The following is an 11839-nucleotide window of genomic DNA, read 5'->3' as shown; positions in this document are numbered from 1 at the left end:
CACTGCTGTCAGTATAGACATTAACATTTTTAGAAAGGTAATTTGAAAGCCTCCTATGAAAATTACAAAGTGCTTATCCTAAGAATATATTCTATAAAATGACTACCTCTAGTGGAAAAATATAGGCTCAATACTTTCCATTGCAAAGTTGATTACAATAGTAGTAAATGGAAGCTAGTAAATCCATGGGGTGGGGTTGGGGGTGGGGAGAAGTTAACAACAGTATACATTCACAGAATACTAGGCAGCCATTAAAAGTTATAAATGTATACCTGGGAAAATGCTCACAATTTACATTTGCTAGGGAAAAAAAGGCAAATTGCAAACCAATGATCTCATTTTTGCAGGGGGGTGGGGTGCTTTATGTGAATCTATCCAGGATACAAATCAAAGGCTTACTAGTGATTACCTCTAGAGCATGGGCTTGGACAAGAAGTAGCAGAAAGATGGTGACTTTCAATTTTACTTTATATAACTGTACATTGTTTCTATTTGTTAAACTGGATACATATTACTTTCACAGTCAAAAAAACTAGGAATAAGTTTTAAAGTCCAATAACATCTCTTAATAAGCTATTTTAACTATTAAATTTTCCTCTTTGGCTCATAAAATGGTAAAATCATCTACAAACTCTTTTGTTTGCGGGTTCTCTAAATGACATTTTCAAAGTACATATTCCTTGATATAATCTAGCTTTCTATATATTTTATGTGTATTTTAAATATGTGTCAAAACAATGATACTTAGTTTATGGAAAATGTCACAATATCCTAACGACTGAAAGCAGCCCTTAAAGACAAACTTACAAGCCAAATCAGACTTACTTTTCTTGAAAAAAGTCTGACTTTTTAAGTCTCTAGCTTTTGCTAGACACTCCTCCTCCCTTTTGAAATAATCCTTGTTGGGTGCCTAAAAGGTTTTGCCCACCTTGAAAGTTTTCACACCCTGGGGCAATGCACCATAATTACATTCTCTTGGGTAAGAGATATGACTTTTGTTTCCGAAAAGGTAAATAATGAAGGAGAATCTATAGAACACCAGATACCTTCTCAAGCAGATGGATTTTAGGAAAGAACACAAATGGAAATTGGAGATATAAAAATTGTCTGCATAGTACCTACCCCCTAGAAATTTTTGCTGGTCTTCCAGAAGTACCCAAGTTTCCTCTGAAGACCAGTAAGAGAGGAGCTTTTGACTTTTCCAAAGGACTGAGAAGAAAACAGTAATTGGTGACCTTCACACCCTCCTAGTTAACTACAAGGAAGGAGTACTACCTGATTGGTGAGTTTGAAAGAAGGAACTGAGCCTGTATGACTGAGCTCATTCAGCCTTGCTTTAATGTAGCTAAGCTGCCTGTCCTCAGGATCTGTATACTTTCTACATCTTTGCCTGAGCTCCAGTGAGGGAGGCCTGGGGTTGATCTGTTTTGCTGACTTTCAAGAAATAAATAGCTAAGTGTAAACGGAAGAGAAGGAGTAGAAAGGGGGGTGAAGGGTGTGCCAGAGAAACATTTTCAAAGCAACTGTGGCTACAGATAGATACTAAGCCTCTCCAATTTAGAATCAGGAATAATAAAACTGATGTTTCATCTATATCACATCTGTATGGAAAAAAAGCCTTGAGAAAAAAGCCTATATCACATCTGTGTGGAAAAAAAGCCAGGAAATAGCTTTGGGGGGATAAAAATAACAAGTGAGGTTTAAGACTTTTGGCTCGGCCAGATGAATTATTAATTTTGCTTGATTTTTAAAATGTGTCCAGTGGTAAGAAGTAATTGTGATTGGTATTCAAGAGGGGGGGAGAACTTTTAAAAATAGAAAAACTAGGGCTTCCCTGGTGGCGCAGTGGTTGAGAGTCCACCTGCCGACGCAGGGGACACGGGTTCATGCCCCAGTCTGGGAGGATCCCACATGCCACGGAGCGGCTGGGCCCGTGAGCCATGGCCGCTGAGCCTGCGCGTCCAGAGCCTGTGCTCTGCAACGGGAGAGGCCACAACAGTGAGAGGCCTGCGTACCGCAAAAAAAAAAAAAAAAAAAAAAAAAAAAAAAGGAAGACCAAATGAGACTTTTAGAAAGGCATATATCAGGCAGAAGAAGACAATCAGGAGAAAGCAGCTTCAATGGGAGAAGAGTTTCATAAAGGAAGGCAAATCAACACTGGTAAGTATCACAAAGTATCAGTAAGGACACAAGTATGAGATGTCTAATCTTATTCTGGATTTGGCAATAAGATGCCATTGGTGACCTCTGCCATAGTTAGTTCACTGAATTAGTGGAGAAGTAAGCAAATGGTCCTGGATGGAGAATTACAAAGAAAAGTAAAAAAAAAAAAATGAAAAAAAGAAAAGTAGAGTCAACAAGACATAGATTATTCCCTTAAAATATTTAGATAAGGAAGCAAAATACTAAATTTGAGGTAGGTTTCATTAGGATAGTTAACTTCATGAAGTTGCAGAAAGAGGGTAGGAGTTAATGAAACAGCAGGCACTAAAGTATGGGAGAGGTGGTAATAACTGATACAAGATCCGAAGGAGAAAAGGTGAAAACAGAGTATTTAAACCATGAGACTCGAGTAAGTCTGGAGGTGCAGGTAAACAGGGTTAGAAATTCAGCCTACATTCTATATTTTCTCACAAGGTACATGCCCTAGACCTCATTTCACTTACCGGGGAACTGCTACATGTTTGTGAGCATATGTGGGGGAGGGTAGAGGTTTTGAAGAAAAGAGTCAAATTGCAGAATAAATAACCTCATTGTGGAAAAGGAAAGAAAGGGCACTAGTCCAACTGACTTTTTCTTTTGGCTGCAGGATCTTAGTTCCCCAACCCAGGCCCCAGCAGTAGTGAAAACACTGAGTTCTAATCACTGGACTGCCAGGGAATTCCCTAACTGGTGATTTCTAATTATAGATTCAGGAAACAAACTGATGTTTGAAAGTTAAGCTTTTTAAGATGAGAATTTAAGGATTCAGGGAAAGGCAGTCCAGACTAAAGAAATACCATGTGCAAATCTGTTTTTTTCTTTTTTTGGCCGCACCTCGAGCCACATGGGATCTTAGCTCCCTGACCAGAGATAGAACCCACACCCCCTGCACTGGAAGTGCAGAGTCTTAACCACTGGACCGCCAGGGAAGTCCCCCATGTGCATATTTGGATACAGTTATGTGAATGAGATATGTGAGGAGTAGAAAACCACAGTGAGTGATGAGCCTAGAGAAGACAGGAAGAGCCAAATATTTTAAATTTCCCAGAGGCAGACAATGAAGACTGAAGGATTTCGAGCAGGGAGTAAAGGCAATCATATCTGTGTATCAGAAACTATGGGAACTGGAAAAGTTACATTGGAATAAAGAAGGATTAAACTGAAGGCAAAAGATGACAGAGGCAAAGGTATTTATTTACAGACAGACTGTTAAGAAGCCTACTGCAATACTTCAGGTGAGAAGTGATAATTTAGGAGAGGATGGAACAGAAGACATAAAGAGACTGCCAAAGCTCAATTAAAGGTCATGATGATGATACTGATACCATTAATATTGAGGGGGTTAATATGTGCCAGATACTGGATTAAGTTAATTTACTACACTAACTTATTTGATGGATATAGAGAATGCGGAGCAAAGATAATTGAGAATCTGAAAACTACATCAAGATTTCAATTATTTCTGAATTCAGTAGTGGTATCAATAACAGAAAAAGAGATCAAGGAGTACAGGGGAAGGGAAGGGCAGGATCCAGCAAAAATTTTTTGATAACTATGTACTAAGCATGGTTCTAGTCTCTTAGGACTAAGCAGAAGACAAAATATCCCTGCCCTCATGAAGCTTATGAAGCTTACATTTAGTTGCTGGGGGAGGCACACAGATAGCAAACATAATACATTATATAGTATTTTAAAAAGGTGTTAAGTACAATGTAAAACAGGAATACTGGAGCACAGGAAGAGAAGTGTGTATATGGGGACATATAGGGGAACATGAAGGTGAAGTTTAAGTAAACATTTAAAAAATTTGAAGTATAGCAGGCAGAGAGAACAGTCAGGATATAAGCTGTATGTTCAAGTAGGCCTGGAATGTTTAAGTAGGTCAGTCTGGTTGAGAATAATAGAAAATGACTTTCAGAGAGCATATCAGGAGACTTCATCACCTAAGGTCCCACGGGGCATTTTAAAGACTTTTAATCTTTTACTCTGAGGGAAATGGGACTGTAGAGTTTTGAGCAAGAGAGTGATTTGATTTAACTGATATAGAGGATCACTCTAAGTGTTAAATAGAAAACAGACTGCAGAGCAATGATGGAACCAGGGAGACCAGTTAAATGACTACTGTGGAAATACAGGTAAAAGATGATATTAATGACTTGAATCAGGGTGAGAAGTGATAAATAGTGACTAGGATCCTTGATATAGTTCTAAGGCAAAGGTAACTAGATTTTCCAACACAATGGAGGACAGAGAGAAATCAAGCATGATATCGCTATGTTTAGCCTGAGCAATTACAAGACAGTGTTGTGGGTTTGGAGTGAGCAAAGATCAGGAGTTCACATTTGAACGTTAAGTATGAGATGTCTAATTAAGTATCCAAAAGGACATGTTGAGTAGCTAGCTAGACATAAGAGACTGGAATGTAGGGAAGAGGTTTGGGCTAAAGATATAAATTTGGGATCAGCTAGTATATATTTAAAGGTAAGAAGCAGGATGAGATGACCAGTGGATAAAGAAGATCATGTAATAAGCTAAATGACTTGCCAACTAAGAGGAGAGAAGAGGAGGAACTAGAGATACAGAAGGAACATTCAGAAAGATAAGAGAAAAACCAAGAGTGTGTAGTGTAACAAAGGCCAAATAAATAGAGTATGTCAGGTATTATTAGGCTTAGTAAGATAAGGATAGAGAAGTAATCACTGGATTTAGCTAGTGAGAGTCCCCAAAGACCGTAAAGGCATAGTTTTGGTGGAGCTGTAGGAGTGAGAGCCTGGTAGGAATAGATTCAAGACAAAAAAGAATTGGAATACCCAAAATAGACAAGTTTTGCTGCAAATGGGAGCAGAAATGGGCTTGTAGCTGAAAATGGGGGGGCAGGGAGGTGCATGTTGGAAAAATCAAGTTTTTTTTAAGATTGGACAAAGAAGCTTATATGATGATGAGGATGATCCAGGAGAGGGGGGGGAATGATATAGAAGAAAAGAAAACTGCCACAATGTTTTTTCTTTTTGCGGTACGCAGGGCTCTCACTGTTGTGGCCTCTCCCGTTGCGGAGCACAGGCTCCGGACGCGCAGGCTCAGCAGCCATGGCTCACGGGTCCAGCCGCTCCGAGGCATGTGGGATCTTCCCTGACCGGGGCACGAACCTGTGTCCCCTGCATCGGCAGGTGGACTCTCAACTACTGAGCCACCAGGGAAGCCCCACAACAATGTTTTTGAGTAAGGGATGGGAGACAGAAAATATGATGTAGTTCACAAATGGAGGGATTGGTTACAACAAGTTTATCTAGTAATTGGTAGGAAATATATGGGTACAGGGCTTGGTGGGTTGGGGAGATGAGGTAGGGGAAGTCTCTGGCAGTTTTCTTCTGGTGCTTCAGTTTTCTTACTGAAGTAGCATGCAAGGTCATCAGAGGCTGAAGAAGAGGATGTACCAGAAGTCACAGGATAAAGGAGAAAGAACTAATGGTCTAGAAGAGTGGGAGAGTAAATTAAACTAGGGAAATATATAGTATGACTACTGGGCAGCATTAAAGGATTCACTGCCACACATTTAAAGTAAAATTAGTCATTAAGGTTGAATGCTTTTTTTCCTTAGACACGTTTAGTTACTAGGCTTCAGTAAAGAAAAAGGAGAAAGAAAAGAGTAAGGCCAGTGAAGGGTGGTACGGTAAATGGATCCTACAATTTACTGGTAGACAGAATGTTTTTAGGCTTGCTGGAGGTACAATTCTAGAAGGAGTAAAGCTGAAAAGACAAGAGGTGACAATCAGAGAATGAAATGTATGAAACTGAGACTGTGAGGTGGGCATATTAATAGCTTCAGTGGTGGCAAAAAAACCCAACTGAAAACATCTATTAGGAATATTTTAAAAATATACCGTACATAGCTCCCTAAAAGATTATGAAGGTTTACAAAGAGAAAAAACAATAAGTGATAAGTAGAGGGGTAAAACATTAAAAATGCAGACCAATAATACTCACTATGGATTCTAACAGCCCAAAACATAACCTAGTTGTTAATGTCCTAAGAGAACAAGAAATTAACTGCCAGAGTATTCCACAGTTAGACCAGATGAACTGCTCTAGAGCATGGACTCTTCCACATAGTGTTTGCTGCATAAGGATAAGGGAATCTGTTAAAAATAATGAGCAGTATTCTCAGCAGCAATTTTTACAAACCTATTAACCAACATTTTCAAATTAGAAAGGTTGATCAAAGGAGCATTTTTACACAAGTTACCCATGCAGAACATCCAAGTTAAACCAGACAAGACCACTCCAATGATATTTCTAAGTCAGAAATGGTGGAGCCAGAATGTACTGAGCCTCAAAAAGCAAAACGGTGTATTTTTCCAGATGTAAATCATACATAAAAAACAGTGAACCAAACCCTAACACATATCAATCTGATAATTTTTCAAATAGAAATAGAAAGGGGCTGGAGTTCAGGAAAGAACAGTCTCGTCCACAGTCCAGAATTCTATCTATGTAACATCCCCATTCAAAACTGTTTATAAAGTATCAGTGCATGCAGAAGAATTTGCATCTAATTAATTTTTGATTAAGAATTAATACTGGAAAATAGGGCTTCCCTGGTGGCGCAGTGGTTGAGAGTCCGCCTGCCGATGCATGGGACACGGGTTCGTGCCCCTGTCCGGGAAGATCCCACATGCCGTGGAGCGGCTGGGCCCGTGAGCCGTGGCCGCTGAGCCTGCGCTCCGCAACGGGAGAGGCCACAACAGTGAGAGGCCCGCGTACCGCAAAAAAAAAAAAAAAAAAAAGGAAGAACCTCTGATTTTAAATATATTTTTCAGAAAATAATATTGTATTTTCACATTGACTTTAGAACAAAATGTTTAAAATAATTCAGTAAGTCTAATTAAAAAGAATGGACCTGACTCAAATGAAAAATGTTATATATACAACTGACCTGTGAACAACACTGTGCAGGCCCACTTTATGCGGATTCTTTAAAATGAATAAGTACTACAGTACTACATAATCTGTGGTTGGTTGAAATCCATGGACTTGAAACTGCAGATATGGAGGGCCCAAGTGTACAGTTACACATTGTTTTTCAACTGCATGGGGGGGAGTGCCCCAGCCCCCACTATCACTGCATATCCTTTATAAATCTAAAAAGTACATGTTAAATTTCATAGCATTTTTAACCTTTTATAAAAAGATGAAATATGGCAGAATATATATTCCATAATATTCAATACCAACCAATTCTTTTCCTACTATTACATTATAGAGTAGTTATTGATAGGAACAGAGAGTAAAGAAGCACCTATGGGACTGCCCAAACTGTACATTGTTTGGAGTGTTTTACTCCCCATGGGAATACGTGGGAATGATACTGTAGTGTGCCTGAAAGAGAAAAATAAAAGAGAAATCATCCATTTAAAAAGGTACGCATTAAGGGGCAGGAAAGGAATAAAGAGGAATAAGGACACAGACGTAGAGAATGGACTTGAGGACACGGGGAAGGGGAAAGGTAAGCTGGGACGAAGTGAGAGAGTGGCATGGACTTATATATACTAACAAATATAAAATAGACAGCTAGTGGGAAGCAGCCGCATAGCACAGGGAGATCAGCTCCGTTGCTTTGTGACCACCTAGAGGGGTGGGATAGGGAGGGTGGGAGGGAGATACAAGAGGGAGGAGATATGGGGATATATGTGTATGTATAGCTGATTCACTTTGTTATAAAGCAGAAACTAACACACTATTGTAAAGCAATTCTACTCTAATAAAGATGTTAAAAAATAATAGATATACAAGAAATTTCATGCATTTAAATCGTACAATTTTATAAAAATAAAATAAAATAAAAAGGTACACATTAAACATTCCATCAACTGGTCGTATTTCACTAGTTGGTCATGGCTTGGTAGTGTATGCCTTCCTAGTGTATTTGGTACTCCTGATAAATCCGTTGGCAACAAATTACAAAGTCTAGGATCAATGAAGTACAGAGTTGGATGGGGATTAAGAGAACATTAGTTGAGATAATTGAGCATTAGAGGCTAGGTTCCCTGACTTACAGATCAATGCAATTCCTACAGTAACATTTTGTTAATTCGATTATAAAGAAAACTATTTTAATGATATAATGATGTTTAAAATACTCATAATCCTCTCCACTATTTGAGCCAAACTTGGAGAGAAAAATCATGTACATAATTTAAAGCAAAACCAAACCAAAACAAAAAACCACCGATTACAAATTAGGAGGAAGAGAAGCTGAAAGGAAAAAAGTAGGTATTTTTCATATGTAAAGATTACCATTACCTTTTCCAAGTCTAACTCCTCTAATAAAATACTGGCATTTTTGTTTGCTTCGGCAGCCTGTCTATCTTTGGCTTGTACTATCGACTCCATACAAAGATGGCACTTCTTCAGCATCTCCTAAAATGAAAAATTAAGATGTTTCCAGACTCAAAAAATTAACATTTAGAGAGATTCCTGAAAACATGAAAATATTAATTAAGGTACTTGAATGAACATAAGCAATAAAGATCAGTAGTACAGCAAAAAAAGAATGCGAATAAAACCATAATTTAAATGGTATATTTTTAAAAATACATTAGCAAAGAGCCTCTATTGTTCTTCAAAATAATATCCATTTGACTGGTATTAAAGTTATTTACTCCTGTTATTTAAATATAAGAAATCATACTGTAAATAGAGCTGCAATAATCTTTCAACTGGTTAATGGGCTAAAGGAAAAGGTCAATGTCAACAACAACAAAAAATGGGTTTAAAACAATTTAAAATACTTATTTGGCAAGAACTGTTCTCAAATATTTAAGCTTTGTTGCTATAACTTCTTGTGCTGGAATCATTCACAAAAAGCACATATTTATAGACATCTCAGTGATTTCATTCTTAGAACATACACTTTTTGACAGGAAAGGGATATTTCCCTATTAGACAAAAGCTTTATTTTTAATCTCTGCCCCCCTTCCATAAGGGGTATCTAGGAACATTAATTGTCATAAATGAATCTAGAGGCAGGCAAGACAGTGGATTAGCTATGTTATGGGAAAAAGTTGTTCACTATCATGTGATAACTGCTGAGAAATGAAAGACATTTTTAGATTTTCAGAGGCATGTCTTAGGATTTTATTCAAATATTTTGATCTCAATTCGAATTCTAAAGGGATTTATTTTATTTTCCTTACTTTCCCTGCAAAAATCCTAGCAAATTCATTCTTAAACTGACAGTTACTCCAACTTTTATATTATGTTGAACATGTTAAGAGTTTTCTTGACCATAATTAAAAGTACTGTGTTAACTTTTGTTTAGGTATAAAAAAAATCCACTGACTTGTTCCTCTCAGAAGAGATATCTGTCTGAATAGATTACAGCACTAACGAATAGCAAGAATAATTTGCTTTAGATTGTTTAGTATTCACATTAAAATTAAATTAGCTTAAGTACTATTTAAAAAGATAAAGTAATTCTAAAACAGAAAATGTTTTATTACTTCATGAGGTAAGTAAATCATCTGAAGAGATTCTTAAATATCATACTTCATTCCCAAATCCGAGATAAATGAAAAGTGCTATGTACCACACATTATTTTTCAAACTAAGACTTTTTTTTATCTTAGTGTGGAATATACATATATATGAAAAGCCAAATGGGATCCCAAGCTCATATAATGGGGATGAATTTAATCAGTATATTACCTTATCAGTGATCGTTGCTATGTATCTCATACATTCAGAATCTGATGGAAACTGATTGACTTCTTTGACTAAGTAGCGCACCACCTTCACATGACCCTAAAAAATAGATATCAGTATCAGACTGAAAACAGACTCTATCAGGATTCAGTAAATCTAGTCTGTCTTAACTAAGATTCCATTAACATTAGTGCCACAAAATAAAGACTTAAATTGGGTATTATTCGCACTTTAAATGAAAAAGAGACAGGCTTCGGTTCTAATAAGTTAGATAAATCTACATTGTTCATTTTCATCCTACCCTCCAAAAAAAAATACAGAATAACCTGACCTAAAATTCTAAACCATTGTGAATTTAAAAAAACAATAAAGTCAGTATGAAGAAATGCAGGATACGTGTGAAAGAAAAGAAAACCCTCATCTTTTTTTTCTAGCTAATTCATTAGAACTGAGTATCGTGTTTCAATTTTAAGCATTAAAAGAGCAGAAATAACAATTTTTTCTTTCTTTGAGATAAAAACTGAATGCATAGCACTATACTAGGTAGTGCAAAAGAAATAACATACACTTTCCTAAAGCTTGAGCGATGATTATATTATTCACTGTAACACAGTTCACTAAGTTCAAAATCTTTAGACCAGCCTTCAAGAGGCTCTCTACTTTCTCTAATCCACACTATTACTGACACAACACATTTAAACAGATGAATAAACATCTGTTTCTGTTTAGTACATTTCCTCTATTGCATTTATTTCTTCCTTCTCATCTGCATCCTTTTGAACTATCCCTATCTTTTAATGAATAGCTTAAATGCCATTTGCACCTTTCCTTGATATCTCACTAACACTTCTACAGTATTTAAACAATTTATATGGGACAACTCATACAGTTACCTGACTTTGTGTGTGGATCCCTGATTATTACATTTTGTACAAAAAGCAACAGCTGGAATCTGTACAATGTAATATGCCAACAATTACAGTTGTACATGGTAGGCACTAAGAAAAATAATGGAATGAATACAAAGAGTATAAAAGATAATTGCCTTTCTTAAGGAGCTAAGTCTATTTGGAAAGATGAGATATATGCATGTTAGATGTTAAGGTAATAACAATATATATTTGTCAAAATAAATGATAAAGATAATAATGAATTGTAGAATTTCTGCAACCTTTAAGAGATCAGATATCTCAATGTGAGCTCAAATGGAATGGGAAGAGTTTCTATAGAAGGGGAGATTTACACTGTACCCAAAGAATGAGTAATTTTGGAAGAATGAGGAAGGACATGGGCATTCCCAAGATAAGAACAAAGGTGCTATGAGAGACAAGGACAAAAGACCAAGCAAGGAGAAGACTCCACATTAGGGACTCAATGGGAGATGAGTTCTAAAAGCACTAGATTGGGCTTTGAATAACAAACTAAGATTGGATTTCAAAGGATTACAGAGACTGGGGAGACATGAAAAGGTACTTGAAGAGGATACTAACACAGTGAAATGGTTTGGATGATAAACTTGATATGCTAGCTTGTTTGGAGAAGAGGTAGGTAGCCACTGAGAATAAGTTTGATTAGCAAGGAAAAAAAAATTCAGAGAGTCAGTGGGAAGGTAGTCTAGAACACCCAGGGAGGAGGTGGTATAAAGAACAAGAGTCAGAGAGAATAATAAAAGAAAAAGGAAAAGATGATTTTTTTACAATTTATATATTAAAAATTTTGAATACAACAAAGTAATTTGGAATCTATAAGAGATTTTACCTATGTGAATGACAAAACTCAAAATTATACCTACAGAATGACAAAACTCAAAATTATAATCCCTGGAATAGTAGTCTGGCTTCCCCAATAACAAATCAGACCTGCATTTAAGAGATCAACCAAAACATTAAATCAAATTACTTATACACAGTTCTGTGCTATGCATTACAGAAAGTTT

General features: G+C 36.8%; 1 protein-coding gene across 3 annotated transcripts in view; it reads right to left on the bottom strand.

Annotated features, from left to right (window-relative positions):
* ANKRD17 (ankyrin repeat domain 17) overlaps positions 1 to 11839 on the bottom strand; it is a 157254-nt gene that overhangs the window by 30354 nt on the left and 115061 nt on the right. For all 3 annotated transcript variants that reach the window (XM_007467569.1, XM_007467571.1, XM_007467570.1), the window contains 2 exons: positions 9907 to 10002; positions 8503 to 8619 (listed from right to left, as the gene is read on the bottom strand). In XM_007467569.1, the coding sequence (XP_007467631.1) occupies positions 8503 to 8619; positions 9907 to 10002 (213 nt within the window). The remainder of the gene's footprint in view (positions 1 to 8502; positions 8620 to 9906; positions 10003 to 11839) is intronic.

Source organism: Lipotes vexillifer, unplaced genomic scaffold (assembly GCF_000442215.2).
Source record: "Lipotes vexillifer unplaced genomic scaffold, Lipotes_vexillifer_v1.1 scaffold1176, whole genome shotgun sequence".
NCBI lineage: Eukaryota > Metazoa > Chordata > Mammalia > Artiodactyla > Lipotidae > Lipotes > Lipotes vexillifer.
This window is presented reverse-complemented; position numbering and strand designations above follow the sequence as displayed.